The sequence below is a fragment of the Setaria viridis genome, chromosome 2, assembly GCF_005286985.2.
Source record: "Setaria viridis chromosome 2, Setaria_viridis_v4.0, whole genome shotgun sequence".
NCBI lineage: Eukaryota > Viridiplantae > Streptophyta > Magnoliopsida > Poales > Poaceae > Setaria > Setaria viridis.
Window position 1 is genome coordinate 34,792,058 of NC_048264.2, and position 16,041 is coordinate 34,808,098.

General features: G+C 51.3%; 5 protein-coding genes across 7 annotated transcripts; 3 read left to right on the forward strand and 2 right to left on the reverse strand.

The window, feature by feature from the left end:
* Positions 1 to 965: 965 nt before the first annotated feature.
* Positions 966 to 2,304, reverse strand: LOC117845589 (uncharacterized). The gene has a single exon (XM_034726653.2). It carries the CDS (start codon positions 1,914 to 1,916, stop codon positions 1,017 to 1,019), a length of 900 nt encoding a protein of 299 aa, XP_034582544.1. The 5' UTR covers positions 1,917 to 2,304; the 3' UTR covers positions 966 to 1,016.
* Positions 2,305 to 3,242: 938 nt separating this feature from the next.
* On the forward strand, positions 3,243 to 5,819 carry LOC117846576 (protein Iojap, chloroplastic). The gene is made up of 5 exons (XM_034727797.2): positions 3,243 to 3,533; positions 3,632 to 3,758; positions 4,428 to 4,566; positions 4,701 to 4,789; positions 5,373 to 5,819. The coding sequence occupies exons 1-5, from the start codon at positions 3,342 to 3,344 to the stop codon at positions 5,483 to 5,485; spliced, it is 660 nt and encodes a 219-aa protein (XP_034583688.1). The 5' UTR covers positions 3,243 to 3,341; the 3' UTR covers positions 5,486 to 5,819.
* A 138-nt stretch (positions 5,820 to 5,957) lies between these two features.
* Positions 5,958 to 9,237, forward strand: LOC117846574 (pectinesterase-like). Its single transcript, XM_034727796.2, has 2 exons — positions 5,958 to 6,859; positions 6,947 to 9,237. Exons 1-2 carry the CDS (start codon positions 6,430 to 6,432, stop codon positions 7,648 to 7,650), a joined length of 1,134 nt encoding a protein of 377 aa, XP_034583687.1. The 5' UTR covers positions 5,958 to 6,429; the 3' UTR covers positions 7,651 to 9,237.
* A 1,721-nt stretch (positions 9,238 to 10,958) lies between these two features.
* LOC117844316 (uncharacterized protein Os08g0218700/LOC_Os08g12160) lies at positions 10,959 to 12,103 on the forward strand. The gene has a single exon (XM_034725051.2). It carries the CDS (start codon positions 11,273 to 11,275, stop codon positions 11,930 to 11,932), a length of 660 nt encoding a protein of 219 aa, XP_034580942.2. The 5' UTR covers positions 10,959 to 11,272; the 3' UTR covers positions 11,933 to 12,103.
* Positions 12,104 to 12,799: 696 nt separating this feature from the next.
* On the reverse strand, positions 12,800 to 15,796 carry LOC117843657 (uncharacterized). 3 transcript variants are annotated; one of them, XM_034724311.2, is made up of 4 exons: positions 15,533 to 15,796; positions 14,433 to 15,416; positions 13,613 to 14,156; positions 12,800 to 13,514 (listed from the first exon to the last, which is right to left on the reverse strand). In XM_034724311.2, exons 1-4 carry the CDS (start codon positions 15,779 to 15,781, stop codon positions 13,096 to 13,098), a joined length of 2,196 nt encoding a protein of 731 aa, XP_034580202.1. In that variant the 5' UTR covers positions 15,782 to 15,796; the 3' UTR covers positions 12,800 to 13,095. The 3 variants fall into 3 exon arrangements, with proteins under 3 accessions (XP_034580202.1, XP_034580203.1, XP_034580201.1); XM_034724312.2 differs by having other exon boundaries at positions 14,433 to 15,433; positions 15,533 to 15,744; XM_034724310.2 differs by having other exon boundaries at positions 14,433 to 15,744.
* Between the last annotated feature and the right edge of the window lie 245 nt (positions 15,797 to 16,041).

Genomic DNA, 16,041 nt, shown 5'->3' on the forward strand with positions numbered 1-16,041 from the left:
CTTCTTCCGCGTCGTCGTATCTATTTAGATTTTTTAGTTTAGATTTCCTTTCCTCTATATATTAGAATTTGCTTTAACTGATACACTGGATACGTGATAGTGAACCTTCCTAGTTATCCCAGTAGAACTAAAAAACTAAGGACATGGCAATAGCTGCCAGTTGCTCAGGAAGGTAACATCACAACATCAAGCAGCGAGCGTGCCCGCTCAAAATAAGACAAAATTGCATCTTGCCTCAAGAAAACAAACAATAGCAGTGACAACATCCAACGCTTATAGCATTATATGGCACCACTGCTTCACAGAACGCGATATTACATTGCCAAAAAACTTTAAAAAATATGGCACACAATCCCAATAAAAAGGGGTGATAATGCTGCTATAACCTATCTTTTATCTACCCAACAGATTGTTTCACTTGATTCATTAGCTATTACAACAGGATCACATAATACTGCGTTGGCCTGGTAGTGCTCTGTCAAACGATATTGTTTGACATTTACAGTCAGCCAAGACCCAAGACTACCACAGGAAAGGGAGTTACCTTCCGTATTACCGTCCCATCATTTTAGCTATCTCCCATGCTTTTGTTATACAACAGTCCTTAAACTCATCCCTATCACTAGCGCACATCCTCCCTCTACAACCAAATGACAAACCATAAGCACAAGCTGGAGGCCGAAGGTTATACCACGGTTATGCGCTACGTGATAGCGATGAACCTTATATTTATCCCAATAGGATTAAAAAAACTAACAGGCATGGCAATAGGAGTCAAAAGTCCTATTGCTGTATTGTTTAATTCCAAATTCAGTTATTTAGTAATTGAATTTTGTATGGAACCTTTATATTAAAATAGATTTTAATATCTTCATAAAATCCAGGGTGCATATTCTTCTCTTTTTCTGATTAACGTGGGAATTTTTAGATCCGCGAAAGATAATAGATTCATGATACATCAGTCGGACGAAATGTGGTTGCTTCCGGAATTCCCGTCGATGCAATAGTAAATCCAATTACACTGTCTTTTTGGGAGAAAACATTGTGGCAAGAGCATCAACAACACCATGGAAACTGCTGAACCTGGCGCTCACTACGTCCACCTCGACGCCGAGACTCCTGGCGCCAGCGGCGGTTACCGGCCCGTGCGCGGCCACGACCATGCCGGGCCAGCGCGCCCTCAGCCGCGCCCAGGTCCACCCCGCGGCGTCCAGCCCCTTGAGCAGCCCCTCCACCTCGGCCGTGCTCGTGAACACGACGGCGTCGGGCGCGGCGGCGTCCGCACCCACCAGCGCCTCCGCGCAGCCCGGGCCGGCCCAGGACGTGGTGTACGCCGGCGCGCGCACGGCAACCCAACCGGCCGCCTCGAGCCCCGCGAGGAAGTCCGGCACGACGGGGGGCTCGCGCAGGCCGACGACGTCCGGGACCGGGCAGAGCACGCGGCGGCCGGACCCGGGGCCCAGCGCCTCCACGAGGCCGGCCGGGGTGGGCACGGCGGGGACGAGGACGGCCACCCTCGTCCCGGCGTCGCCGCAGAGGCGCGAGAGGAAGGCGCGGTCGAGGAGGTCCGCGTCGCTGCCCAGCGCCGCGACGGTGAAGGGGAGCGCGGAGGCGTCGGAGAGCGGGCGGTGGTGGGAGGAGGAGGGCGGGAGGGCGCGGGCGAAGGCGGAGATGCCGGAGCGGGAGGTGAACGCGAGCGCGGCGAAGGGGTCCAGGGCGCCCGGCAGGAGGAAGGGGCGGAGGCGGTCGGGGTCGTGCGGCTGGACGGCGATGGTGGGCACGGGGACCGGGCGCGCGCCGCGCTGCCGCAGGAGCGCGCCCAGGCGGCCGCCGTATGAGGCGCCGCCCGTCTGCGGCGTCGTGAACGCCACCCGGCGGCCGGCGAGCGGCAGGGTCTCGGGCGGTGGCTGCGCCATTAGAGCGACTTCGCCGCAGCTGCGGATTGCTGCGATAACAAACTCCCCGCCGGAAAAGGGTCTCCAGCCTCCATAACGAGTTGGGCTTTGGATGGCTTTTGGGCCTTCCTCGGCCGCGGGACAAACAACAGGTGATGCTGACTGACGCGGAGGATTATCCACAATGGGTTCAGCAGATACTGTTCCACTCTTCTTCAAGCCTGAAAGAGCCAAAATCTTTCGCGCACGGTTCGGAATTCAGAATCCCCATTTTGCATCTGACAAGTACTAGTGATGTGATGTGGCCTCGATTTATGGCAAGCGCTGGCCAACGTCGTATGCTTTTACCTCAGACAAGCCAGTGCGGGCGGACGCAATGCCCATAACAGGAACTGGCTCGCTTGCAGCATGGAACTGTCCTGCCCTGCATGGTGTCAAACAGGAACTTGCACAATGGTTTGCATCGCTTGCCGCTCAAATGCGGGTGGGGCGCATCGCTTGGCACCCCGAACAAACACAAACGTCGGTGTCAAGCTTTTCCCTGTCGCTTTTAGGTACAAACTTCTGCTGGCAGTGGTTACAAACTTGTAATGGTAATGATCATCGTGCATTCGTGCATCTCATCGCGGCGGCGCAAGACTTTTGTCGTTGGCATGGATCAGGACTTCAGTACTCACAGAACGTGGCCGCGCACGCGTTTTCAGATACGACGAGAAAGCCTGACATGTTCCAAATCATATATTTCCCTACTCTCGACCGACTCTCGTGAGCTCAGATTTGACACGGAAACTCTACCAGGTACCACTACTAGATCGCGGCATCCCCAGGAAATAGTTGCAACATGGCAGCCACAAAATGACAAAAATATGTAGTATTGTGTTGTCTTTTTTAGCGAGGAAAAGAAAAGAGAGCAGTCGGTTTTTTTTATACGTAAACTACATTTTGCTCAATTTGCTCAGGCTGCAAACGGTGAACTGCCGCCACGTATAAAAAAAAGCGTTTTAAGCTCCAAGAAAAGAAAGGGAGTTAAAAGAGCGAGTGACTGTTTGGTGCATTTTATCCAAAATTTGGGAACAAGTTAGTTGCAAAACTCTCTCATTCGGTATCAAAATGCTTGCTGTTTCGCAAAAGAAGAAACAATTCCAAAACACTAGCGCAAAGACTTGACAGCACTCGTACGGATAGTCTACCGACACGCTGCACGCACCGGAAGCCGTTGCACAAATCTCAAAGGTCCAAGTCACAACTTACAGTTGACAGTTAAAAGAAGAAACGGAAAAAGGTTAAAAAAAATATCTGGGATCAGGAAAACTGGCCTATCCCCTTCCCCTCTAGTGTGCCGCGTCCTGCTCTTCTGCCTCTGCTTATCCCGTTCGCTCGACGGGCTCAAACTTCTCCTCGGCTCCTCCCCCTCCTCCCGCGGAGGATTTCGCAGCGCCAGCTAGCATGGGAGGCGCCGCCATCTCGAGCCACGGCCTCGCCTGCGCACCCCCGGCCGCCGTCCCGCTGAACCCACGGGCGCGGCGCGCTTCCGCCGCCGGCCACCGGAGCAGCCCTCAGCTGCTCCTGAGGAGCGACCTCCCGCCGCCCGCGGTCCTTTGCCGAGCTCGTTCGCAGTCTTCTTCCTCGTCTAATGTGGTGGGTACCGGGGGGAGATAGCTCCGGTTCTTGTGCTATCTGCAGTTGCTCTTGTACCGGTGGTTCTGATTCCTCTGGTTTCTGTGTTCATCGAGCAGAACTTCGGGAGAGGGGACGATGCGGACAAGTTGCTCGAGGATTTGCTCAAACAGCACGGCGAGGTGGTGTACAGCTCGGGAGCTTCCCCGGCTGCCGAGGCCGACGACGACGCCGAGTGCTTGTCCTGTACGTGCCTCGCCGCTCTCCCTTTCTCCTCTCCAGATGCTTATCTGCGTTATCGCCAGACTGTGTGTTGTGTGCCTATCTCCTTCGAGTTAGCAGATCGAAGGAGGAGGAGGATTGTTGGTTAATTGCATAGGATTGAGGTTAGAAAAAGCACAAGGGATTGGAAGGAGACGATTTGGGGGGAGAATGTGTCTGCGCTTTCATTTCGTTGACGCCGTGCCTCAACGAGTCAACGGCTCTTACCAGTTTAAGCAAGATCCTGCCAAGTAGGCCTCACGCACAACGCATATATTTTCACTTACATCTGGCCCCTTGGTCCCACAGACCCACACGATTGCATTTCGAATTGGAACCCTCCCGCCTATTCATCCAGACACGCCAGGGATTTATGATTCACCGTTGCCTTCAGGCACCGCATGACACGAAAGTAGTATTGTTCGCGCAGTGGCCAGAACCGGAAGAAATATTTTGATGCTAAAGTACACACCCGGTTATTGAACCAAGCCGTACACGTAAAAGATAGGAAATTCGATCCTAAAGCATGCACCCTGTTAGATTGTGACCCTGCCTAGTGTAACCACGAATTGCATGGTTGCAGATTCTTTATACTATTGTTCATTTTTTTTGTTATAAAGGTTAAACCTGATCATTGTTTTACTTTATTTTCAGTTGCTGTCTCCCTGGCTAAAGCTGCAAGCGAGATAAAGGCTGCTGATATTCGTGTGCTTTGTGTGAAGCGGCTTGTTTACTGGACTAGGTTCTTCATCATTCTCACTGCCTTCTCAAACGCTCAGATTGATGCTATCAGGTATCAATCAAGTTTTCTCTTGCTGAACGTCAAGAGTATTTAACAACTTGCTCATTCAACTTTTACTGAATAAGAACTTGAAAATGCATTACTCACAACTTCGGTTGACATGGAATTGTGCTTGTACATTGTAGTTCCAAGATGAGAGATATTGGCGAGAAGCAGTTTAGCAAAGTTGCATCTGGTGATACAAAACCAAATTCTTGGACTTTACTAGACTTTGGTAAGTCTCTGTTTCCTGATATGTTTATTCTATATTAGCTTTGCTCATTTCATATTGCCAACTGGTACCACATGATCTAATTATTTGTTTTGAAAGAAAAAAAAAGATCTTAACTGCATTATGAATTGGATACAGAGTAGCTCCCTGCGTTTTTGGAATTGGAAAACAGCTCCTATTTTATCACTCAAGCCCATGACATGTTTTTGTTAGTTTTTAGACAGTGGTTTAGCAATGGGTATATCATGTTGTCATAATTGGCTCCAATTTAAGAAAACATGCTCATGTCATGTTTCTGTCTGCCAAATGGGAAAAAAAGAGAAAGAAATAGTATCTTACTCTTACTCATAGGCTAAGGTTAGTTTCACAATTCAGTTGTAAATTTGACGCAGCACAACTATTACTTCTATCTTTTGGTTCCTAAGAAAGCCTATTTCTAAAATGTTCTTAGGTCAGAAATGATTGACCAATGGTTATATGCACCCCATTGTGTCAGAGAAAGGATGTTCTTCTTTTGAATGCCTGATGCTGTTATGCAGTTTTTCCCCCCATGGGGCCTATTTGATGATATTTCGCACTCCTACAGGGGATGTTGTTGTTCATATATTTCTTCCTCAGCAGCGAGCATTCTATAATTTGGAAGAGTTCTATGGTAACGCTACACCCATTGAACTCCCATTCGACACCCAATGGCAGTGATTGGTGATCCTGCAATCGGAGACTCAATCAAGCCGATTGCTTACTCCACTGAGAAATGAGTTTTTTTTTTTCTGGAGGAAGAAAACAGTGTATTGCCGATAATCTTGACATGGCCATCTCATCGATCAGATGTGGAGAGCTTCCAAGAGATAGATCACTCACTAGTCGCAAAACTCAACTCGCAAATGTTTCCTGCCCACTGCTCCTTAGAAGTGTAAAAGTGGCACCTTGATGCAAACGGTGTCATTTCTCTGAACTATCAATCATGTTGGCAAGAGGAATAGGATCTAGGAGACTATCAGATTATGAATTTATATGATACTGTTCTTGTCAACTTTATTTTGGCTTAGCCTAGGATCACGGTGTTCTTATGTCAAGCATGTAGGAATATTAGCTTCCTGTTATATGGAGGCTTTGAATATTTTTCACCTATAACTGAAATCCACATGTAAAGTTCTGTGCACAAGAAAACAGAGGGTTTTTTTTCCACCTATAACAAAATTCAGACGAGCATCAGAGCTTAGACCACATGACTACATGTCTTGACGCGGTATCTCATTTCCAGCGCCATTTCCCCTGTTTCACCTAAGTTCCTATAGACTTGAGCCTGTTGCCGCGTTGCTAAAACTACAATGTAACTTGAAACATAGAGATTTGGCCGGTTGAGTGATTGAGTCGGCTAGACAATCAACATTTAGAAAATACTGTAACTTGAAGCTATCAGCGTTTGGAAAAAGGTTGCTCTAGTAGAAATGGCCGGCAGCTACGAAAGGAAGGAGGTGGCTGTTTTAGCAACGGGTCGGCAACTATGCAAGGAAAACGCGCCAACTCGATTTTTTTCTGGCCGGTTGAGTCGGTCTACACAACTGCACCTGTACAAGTTCCGGCCAGCTCTATGTTGCCGTGAGCGCTTTCGAGCCGTGTCGCCGTGATCCTATATATACATGGCCATACGATGCGTTTGCAGATCATCCAATCCAGTTCAGAGAAAACCTGAAGCAATCCTCAGCTGTGCAATCTGCAGCCTCAGCCTGTGTAGCGTAGCATCACAAGCCCCCAAGGAGCGTAAAGCCGGCCGGCCGGGTTCAGAAGCTGCGGTGGCGAACCAGACCGCCGACGTGGTGGTGGCCGCGCGCGGATGGCAGCGGCAACCACACCAGTACACCACCGTGGCCGCTGCCATCGCCGCCGCGCCGGCGAACAGCGACAAGAGGCACGTGATCCACATCAAGCGGGGCGTGTACAAGGAGTTCGTCGTCGTGGGCCAGGAGAAGCGCAACGTCGTCCTCGTCGGCGACGGCATGGACGCCACGGTGATCTCGGGCAGCCGATGCTGCGCAGACGGCTACGACACACCAGGCACTGCGGTTCTGAGTGCGTATGGTTCGTTCTGATCAAGGAAAGTTGTGCCTGATCAAACGCTAAAATGTTTATTGCAAACTTCGATTTCCCTGCACGCAGGCGTTCAAGGGAACGGCTTCATCGCCCGTGACCTCTGCATCGAGAACACGGCCGGCCCGAGGAAAGAGAATGGGCAGGCGGTGGCGCTCCTGTCGCAGTCGGATCAATCCGTGCTGTACCGCTGCGCGTTGCGCGGCTACCAGGACACGCTGTGGTGCGCGAGTCCGTCCTCGAAGCAGCTCTACCGGGAGTGCACGATCTCCGGCACCGTCGACTTCGTCTTCGGCGACGCCGCGGCCGTGTTCCAGAGCTGCGACATCCGCGCGCGCCTGCCGATGCAGGGGCAGGAGAACACGATCACCGCGCAGGGGCGGGACCGTGCCGACAGCGACGGCGGCTTCTGCTTCCAGTCCTGCACCGTGGCGGCCGACGAGGATCTCGCCGCCAGGGGAGCCGTGGTGCAGACGTACCTCGGCCGGCCGTGGAAGCCGTTCTCGCGCGTGGTGTTCATGCAGTGCACCGTCTCCGACGTCGTGGACCCCAGGGGGTGGCTGCCGTGGGAGCGCCAAGTCCCCCCTGACACGCTCTACTACGGCGAGTACGGGAACGAGGGACCTGGTGCCGCGGTGGGTGGCCGGGTGAACTGGCGCGGCGTCCACTCCAACCTTGACGCGTCCGAGGCATGCTCCTTCACCGTGGAGAGGTTCATCAAGGGGAACGATTGGCTGCCGAGTACTGGGGTGGAGTACAAGCCGGGGCTCTGACCGCGATTAGGCGCGTATGCGTATCAGTTTATCAGTCACACCTGTTTATACTCCAAAGTTGTGCTTAGTTGTATATACTCCAAAGTAAGTTGTGTTTAGCTTTTATATACTCCAAAATTGTGTTTAGCTTTCCCCAAGGAATTTACTTTGTGTTCCCCAAAGTTTGTGTTGCTGTTCTGATAGTATATAAGATAATAAGTTGATGTTCATCTACTAGTTTCATCAGGCAATTTTATTAATTGAGGGCAAACTGCCATGTACTCAATTTGTTCGGTTCAATTGCTGATCCAAAGGGCAAAACAGGAGACGGAAACAAACATCTGAAGTTTCTGAACCTTGTGCGTTTCTGCAATTTTGGCCGATTTGCCTCACATCTGAGTCTGTTTCATTTCTGCAATATAGGCCAATCTGCCTCAAATCTGAACCTTTTGCATCTCTGCAATTCCGGCCAGTCTGCCTCAAATCATAACCTGGTGCATTTCCTCAATATAGGCCGATGTACCTCGTATCTGAACCTTGTGCATCTCTGCAATTTCATTCAAACTGCCTCAAATCTGAACATGGTGCACTTCTGCCACAGCTAGAGGGCAGTGGTCAGAGATGCTAATGGTAATTTACCCACACCTGGCAATTTCGCTTGCACCTTGTTGAAGCCTCGCCATATTTTAGGAAAGACAATTCAGAGCCTTAGCGTCAATTGTGGCACAAATTAGTTGAGCCCAAAATGGCAAAATGAGTGCCAACACACTCAAATTATAAATAATTAGCTTGTCCGTTATAGGTAGATGCATTAGCTCATCATTACCTGCATGCCATCACACCACGCGGAAATCAAGGGAACGGATTTTCTCTGCTTACAAGTACCATCCCATTCCCATCAGCCCGCCACTGAATTGACCAAACTGACTGCAGGACGCGCCCGGGGTGTGGATGCCAATGGCTCTTTGCCCATTCCCGCCCCTTGTCTTCCTCCTCACTATCTTCCTCGCCTTCGCCGTATCCACACGCGCAACGGCCGACGGTAATCCGCCGGCGCCGGCGGACAGCAGGTTCCTCCGGGCTTGCTGTGCCAACACGACGAACGCGTCCGCCTGCTACGACTCCCTCATCCCGTTCGCGGGACCTTCCACGGCAACCGTGTCCGCGTCGCCCGCGCCGCCGCGGTCCTCGCGTTCTCGCGGCTCCGCGGCTTCCACGACGAGCTGCGCCGCCTCCAGCCGCGCGCCGGCGCCGGGAGAGTCGTGGACATGGCGCTGCGGTTCTGCGCGACGTCCGCCGAGGTGTCCCTCGGCAGGGAGGGAGACTCGCTGGCCGAGCTCCGGCGTCTCGAGACGGCCGCCGGCCGGAGAAGAGGGGAGCAGGCGGAGTGGGATCTGTACAACGCTAGATTATACGTCGGTGGGATAGGGCCCTGCGCCACGTCGTGCGTCGATGATTTGGCGAGCATCGGGGACGCGGTGCTCGCGTCGCCGGTAGGCAAGAAGGTGGTGGCCTGGGCCGCAGACGTGCGCCTCTACGGGGATATTGCACTGGACCTTGTCGCTTCCATAAAGTTGTGAAAGTATCTCCTGAATAACCTATCTCCGAGGATTCTATTCTAGTGTCTACGTTCGCTAATGTGGAAGAAGCCATGGCGATCTCACGATCACCATTTCTTGTCTCATTCAAACACCATGGAGTGACTTGGGGAGAGCATCATCACCGTCCAGTCTAGTGTTCCTGAAAAAGGGCCTCCTATGAAGGAATGGGAGGCGCTATCTTTTGCTTCACTAGTTGTTTAGCAGGTTTTCTTAGAGGGTGCTTACAGAGCGAGGCAAAAAACTCCTGTTGAACAAACGTGCACATGTTTTATGCTTTCTGTCTTTCATGTACCCAGAACGCTGTAAGCTGGTAACCCCAGCAAAACCATTCTGCTTTCGTATAAAGCTGGGCCAATGATGGTCTTGGCCCTTTTATTTTCAAGTATTCACTTGGACGAAAACTGTCATTTCTTCATAGGAGGAGAACATGACTGCACCGCAATGCCATTTCTTCACACCACGCGAAAATCAAGGAAACGGATGTTCCTGAAGGAAGTGGATTTTATGAGCATAGGGCCAGCTGCCCACCCTATGACGCGGCACACTCTCAGCCACCGGATCGACACCGGAGGTGACGTGTCTCATTCTCCGCCCTCCGGTACTCCTATGGCCCTATGTTCACAAAGTATTTTTCGCCACTGAATTGACCAAAGTGACTGCAGAACGCGCCCGGGCTGTAGATGCCAATGGCCCTTTACTCATTCCCGCCCCTCGGCCTCCTCCTCGCTATTTTCCTCGCCTTCGCCGTATCCGCACGCGCAACGGTCAAAGATCCGCCGCCGCTCCCGACGCCGGCGCCGGCGGACAGCAGGTTCCTCCAGGCGTGTTGTGCAGCCTGTGCCAACACGACGGAGGCGTCCGTTTGCTACGACTCCGCCCTCCTGCCAGGTGCGGGCTCCTTCCACGGCAACCGCGTCAAGGTCGCTCGCGCCGCCGCCGTCATCGCGTTCGCGCGTCTCCGCGGCTTCTACGACGAGCTCCGCTGCCTCCAGCTCCAGCCCAGGGGCACCGGCGCCGGGAGAGTCGCGGACATGGCGCTGGGGGATTGCGCGACGTTCGCCGACGACTCCCTCGGTAGAGAGGGCGACTCGCTGGCCAGGCTACGGCGGCTCGAGACGGCGGCCGGCAGGGAAGTCTGTACGTCAGTTCGGTGCAGTCTTGCACCACGGTGTGCGTAGATGGTTTCGCGAGTATCGGCGACGCGGCGCTCGCGTCGCCGGTAGTGAAGAAGGTGGTGGCATGGGCCACAGACGTGCATCTCTACGGAGGCATTGCACTGGATCTTGTCGCCTCCATAAAGTTGGGAATGTAATGCAACCTAAATATTTGTGTGCGCTGAATAATCTATATCTCCGGTTGATTCTCTTCTACTTTCTAAATTTGCTAAGTGGTTGGGTTACATTGGGTGCACTGCTCGTCCTCCAAAGAAGCCCTCCATGCTGCTCTCACCACTTTCCATTTGAATAAAAGGTGCTCTCCATCTTCGTCCAGTCTGTTGTCTGTAACATAATGGGCATTTGATATCAAGCACCATGCTCCCGTACATGTTGTTCCACTTCATCCGGACAGCCTAGTGCCCAATTTTTCTTCCAGGACAATGTTGTTCCTATCGCCGAACAGCGAACAGTAACCCCACGAATTGAACTTGGTGTTCAGCTCTGGAGTTACCAACACAGACCTTGTAGGATTATTTGATACTAAACGGGCCCTCAGAGTTGAAATGCCAGACTATGGAATCTTCCATAAGTCCTCTTATTAGTAATTATTAGGGAGAATTATCTCCACATCATCCGCATTAAAATTGGGCCCAAAATGAGTGCCAAAACACTCGTCTTTTTACTTAGCTTTTCGGTTATAATCATCCAGGTAGATAGATGCTGTGGAAATTGATCAGCACGAGCTGGATGCCTGGACGCCACCACACCACGCGGACATCAAGGAAACAGATGTCCTCTGATTATAAGTACCGTTCCTCAGCCAGCCACTGATGAATTGACCAGGCTGACTGCAGGACCGGATGCCGGGACGCGCCCGGGCTGTGGATGCCAATGGCTCTTTGCTCCTTCCCGCCCGTTGGCCTCCTCCTCCTCACTATGTTCCTCGCCTTCGCCGTATCCACACGCGCAACGGCCAACGGTGAGCCGCCGGCGCCGTCGCCGGCGCCGCCACCGGCGGACAGCAGGTTCCTCTGGGCGTGCTGTGCTAACACGACGAACGCGTCCATATGCTACGACTCCCTCCTCCCATTCGCGGGCTCCTTCCACGGCAACCGCGTCAAGGTCGCTCGCGCCGCCGCAGTCATCGCGTTCGGGCGCCTCCGCGGCTTCTACGACGAGCTCCGCCGCCTGCAGCTCCAGCCCGGGGGCACCGGCGCCGGGAGAGTCGCGGACAGCGCTCTGGGTTCCTGCGCGACGTCCGCCGACGTGTCCCAAGGCAGAGAGGTGGACCTGCTGGCCATTCTCCGGCGGCTCGAGACGGCCGCCGGCAGGAGAAGAGGGGAGCAGGCGGAGTGGGACCTGCACGACGCTAATCTATACGCCGGCTCGGTACAGTCTTGCACCATGTGGTGCGTGGATGGTTTCGCGAGTGCCGGTGACGCGGCGCTGGCGTCGCCAGTGGTGAAGAAGGTGGTGGCCTGGGCCACGAACCTGCATCTTTACGGAGACATTGCACTGGATCTTGTCGCTTCCATAAAGTTGTGAATGTGACGCAATGTCGCAACCTAAATGCGTGTTTGCTCTGAATAATCCATCTCCTGTTGATTCTATTTTACTTTCTAAAATAGTGAAGTGTTGGCCTCTTGTCGCTTTGTTTCAACAATTCCATGGTGGCAGCTTCCTCGCTTAAACCAAAACTGTCAGTTTATCGCTCAAGGATCATGAGACTTGATGGAATTTCTACATTTGCTCTTTTACTTCTGAACGTTGATTGCCTCCTGAAACATTATATCTTTCTGTGTCTCTGACGCAACCGATTACTGGCAGACACTCGCCTTTTGTACATGTCATACACGATAAATCGTTTATTCATGTCGTTGATGTGATAGGTTTGACGGTTTATATGACAGTACTCCTACACTTGTCTTGTATGGTCTTAAGGAGTAAAAGGAGGCGTTCTCGAGAAAATGGAGTACATGGATGTTCAGTTCCTATATATAAAGTGACAGGGTATCTTGTTTTTGTTACTGTCTTATTATGTTACATAATTTATATATAAACTTTATGAATTCTTGATTTCTGCAATCTGCAGCGTTTATGAGACCTGGTACTTTGTTTTTGTTATGGTGTTTTCTGTTCCTGTGTTTTTATAAACCTGACATGACAAGCAAACACCTACACTATCTCAACTGTGATTAGGACCTGGGAGAGAACTATTCCTAGATGGTTGGCCTCATAGTCTAGCATTGTGGTTCATTTGTCTCTCAATTTGCTGGCTGGACAAACTAATTTGAAGTCTTCAATGAACACAAACGCGCAGAAAAGATATAGTGTCCACATAGACATGGGATCTACAAGACTACAATTGTGCTACATTGAAATCTTTTTCCCCCCAAAAACGTCATGATCCTATGCACAGAAACTGCAGTTATATTAATGGTTTACTTACATTCAGTATATATTTCCGTCAAAATACAGGACGCCAATAACTCAGCAGCTACATATATTACCATTAGAAAACCTTTTCTTTTCGCATTATCTTTCTTTTTCCTTGTTCTATCGCATAAGCTACTAACACCTGTAACCGTTGATCTGCCCTCAAAATGCTTCTACATCTTTTACCTTTTGAAAGGAAAGGGATATTCAAACAACAATTCATAGAGGACCCGATCACCAGAATAACAGGAAAAAGATCGCCGTTGATCTTGTCACCTAGAAGATGATTTCCATAACCCCTTGCAAAAATTGAGTGCAGACCCAGCAGTAAAGGTCCACATTACGGCAGCTAGTATAACCAGTAGAGAGATGAACGTCAGTCTGCCACCTCTGGTAACCTGAATCCTTCGGGTGCTTGGTTCTTCACGTACGGCTTGCTGAGACCTGAAGCTAGAGATGCGCTGAAGTGTTCTGTTGATAACAGTGTTTTCTTCACCTGAAGCTTGATGTGATCTGAAGCTAGAGATGCGCTGAAGTGTTCTGTTGATAACAGTGTTTTCGATTTCAGCAGCCAATGCTGGACTGCTAGGTACAGAGTCCAACAAGGTTGATAGAGCAGCATTGAACCATGATTGTGAAGCAGTTGAGCTCCTGCTTGGTGGCTCATTTGCCGCATGAAGATTCAAAGTGCCTGCTCAAGCATTATGGACAAAATCAGATATCACAAAAGGTTGAGTTTCAAGTGATGGCACAAAAGAAGTCCAAAAATTAAACGAAATAACTAAGCACCTGATGTATGTGAGGATAAGACAACATGGTTATCCTTCATATGGCTCCGCACATTAAGAGCGGCCTGATTTTGTGTCCTTACTTGAGTTGTATAATGAAATCCCTGGTTCTGAATTCCACTGCTACCAAAATCAAAAAATTGATTTTCAGCTACTTCTCCAGCTGTGTCAAATGGACCAGGTAGAAACGTAGGAGCATCAGAGTATTCCAAGTTGTCAAACATCCCATTTGTTGCAGATATCAAGTGCTCCGTTGCTGTACAATTTGCACTCTGTTCTACATCCTCCAGATCAAAGAAATCATTGATTTCAAGGAACTCATCATCAGCATCCTGACTATTGTAACTGATCAAACCTGACACAGAATGTGGCACACTTGTCCCTTCAGAAGAATTTGTTTCTCCGCTAAATGGCACATTGGTTAGGTTAGACTGTGGAAATTGACTTCTCAGCTCAGTTTGTGGAACAAATGTACTTTCTTGAACTGTACAAGAAAGATTACCAACCGGAGCACCGTGAGATTCATGGAAATCCCCAATGCCGACCTACACAAGTCAACAAGGTATCTTATGAATAGGAAGCATTTTGTAAAAAGCTTCATGCATATTAAAAGATGTAGCTGCATCATGCAAGATCAGACACATATTCCGACATATGCACAAGACACCATAAATTCTTGGTGCAACTTCAATAAAGTTCTAAACTGAAGCAATTGCATTAGTGCAATAGTATAATCTATTAACAATCACACTGCAACATGATTTCTAACCATTCAAAGGACAGAATAATACAATGAATAGGTTATACACAGCAAGACAAACCTGATTGAAGTTATGATGTGGAATTGGTGGGGACAGATCTGATAGAGGTTCAACCATGTCCTGGTCACTGGCTATTTGCAGCAGAAGACCTTCAAGATCTGTGTCAGTACATTCTGCTGCTACCACGGCACCACCGCTGGCGGTAGGATCTGCAGCACAAACTTCCTGCCCCCTGTGGGCATCAAGCCAAACCTGATGATTGTCACACTGAAGCTGCAGTTGTGGAACTGATGGTGTGAAATCTGAGAAAAATTCGGCATTTTGCTGATCATCAGATATCTGCATCAGAAGCTGCTCAATATCCCCAAGAGGGAGATCAATGCACGTATTCTCTGCCACTACCACAGCACCATCACTAACGGAAGCATCCACAACCTCAGCCTTGTCACCCCCACCACTGGGCCAACCCTGACCTTGACCGTGGGAAGTAGCAGGTGTTGAGAAATCTAGCGGTGCTTCACCAAACTCCTCCTGATCATTTCCAATTTGTGACAGGAGCTCGTGAAGATCCTCAATCGGAAGTTCACGGTCAGCAATTGCATGCTCCTCCACTGTAGCAGGGCAATTATTGGTGTTAGGAACAGAATTAGCGGAAGCATCTGCAGTCACTCCCTCCTCATCGTCATCCAACCAATCCTCCTCCCGAAAGGGCGCGCCGTACTGCTCGCCGTTCTTGGGCCCGGCCCCGCTCTTCTGGAAAAGCTTGTACAGCGCGTAGGACTCCCTCCCCTGCGCGGCCGGAGGGAGCGCGTCGGCGAGCAGGGTGTACTCGTGCATGACCCAGTCCGTGCGCTCCCCGCGCGGGGCCCGGCCGTGGTGGTACACGAGCGTCTTCTTGTTCCCCACCGCCCGGCCGCCCCCGCAGATGAAGCGATCCTTCCCCGTGGCCTTCCAGTAGCCGTCGCCCGTGGTGCGGCTGGCGCGCGAGCCGTTGGGGTACTTGCGGTCCGTCCGGCTGAAGAAGAACCACTGCCTGTCCCCCGTCTGCAGCGCCGACCTCTCTTCAGTGCAGCACCGGTGCGTACAGGTCAAGAGACTGCCGGAGGGGTTGCAACAAGCGATGCGATCGATTGGGGGGGTTGGGGGAGGAGGGTGCGTACCTGGGAGGTGGGAGGGGTGGGACTTGTAGACGTCGACGTCGGCGACGTAGGGTGAGGGCCGGGCAGAGACGATCCGGCGCTTGAGGAAGTAGAGGACGAGCTCCTCGTCGGTGGGGCTGAAGCGGAAGCCCGGCGGCCACCGCCGCGGCGGCGGGGTTTCCATCTCGCCGGATGGTTGGTGGCGTGCGGACGGCGTGTCGTCTGCCGGGTCAACCCGATGCTCCGGCTACTTAAAGCTAAGCTCTCCATCTCTGTGGGCCCCGCGATCCTACGCGTCTTCCAGGTAACTTCGCGCTTCTTTTGCTTGCCCAAGGCCCAAAAGGCCGAACGACAGACAGAAAGGGTAGCACAGAAAGGGCCTGAACCAAGCAACGAGCCCACGCTCACTGGGTCCCATAGGTCAGTGACAAATCACAGATGGGCGACGTAGCAACTTCCAGAAAAACAGCACATTTGTGCATTTCCTGTGAAATTCAAGCATCCCAAAACAAGCCTTACATCATGGCAAC

What these genes read in the sequence shown, in the direction of transcription:
- LOC117845589 (XM_034726653.2), bottom strand. Translation starts at nt 1,916, where the DNA reads ATGGCGCAGCCACCGCCCGAGACCCTGCCGCTCGCCGGCCGCCGGGTG.
- LOC117846576 (XM_034727797.2), top strand. Translation starts at nt 3,342, where the DNA reads ATGGGAGGCGCCGCCATCTCGAGCCACGGCCTCGCCTGCGCACCCCCG. An exon ending in CTTCTTCCTCGTCTAATGTG is followed by an intron (nt 3,534 to 3,631) that starts GTGGGTACCGGG and finishes TTCATCGAGCAG; the next exon opens with AACTTCGGGAGAGGGGACGA. An exon ending in TTGGACTTTACTAGACTTTG is followed by an intron (nt 4,790 to 5,372) that starts GTAAGTCTCTGT and finishes GCACTCCTACAG; the next exon opens with GGGATGTTGTTGTTCATATA.
- LOC117844316 (XM_034725051.2), top strand. Translation starts at nt 11,273, where the DNA reads ATGCCAATGGCTCTTTGCTCCTTCCCGCCCGTTGGCCTCCTCCTCCTC.
- LOC117843657 (XM_034724310.2), bottom strand. Translation starts at nt 15,695, where the DNA reads ATGGAAACCCCGCCGCCGCGGCGGTGGCCGCCGGGCTTCCGCTTCAGC. An exon ending in CACATCATAACTTCAATCAG is followed by an intron (nt 14,157 to 14,432) that starts GTTTGTCTTGCT and finishes TGACTTGTGTAG; the next exon opens with GTCGGCATTGGGGATTTCCA. An exon ending in CTTATCCTCACATACATCAG is followed by an intron (nt 13,515 to 13,612) that starts GTGCTTAGTTAT and finishes ATGCTTGAGCAG; the next exon opens with GCACTTTGAATCTTCATGCG.
- LOC117846574 (XM_034727796.2), top strand. Translation starts at nt 6,430, where the DNA reads ATGGCCATACGATGCGTTTGCAGATCATCCAATCCAGTTCAGAGAAAA. An exon ending in ACCAGGCACTGCGGTTCTGA is followed by an intron (nt 6,860 to 6,946) that starts GTGCGTATGGTT and finishes CCCTGCACGCAG; the next exon opens with GCGTTCAAGGGAACGGCTTC.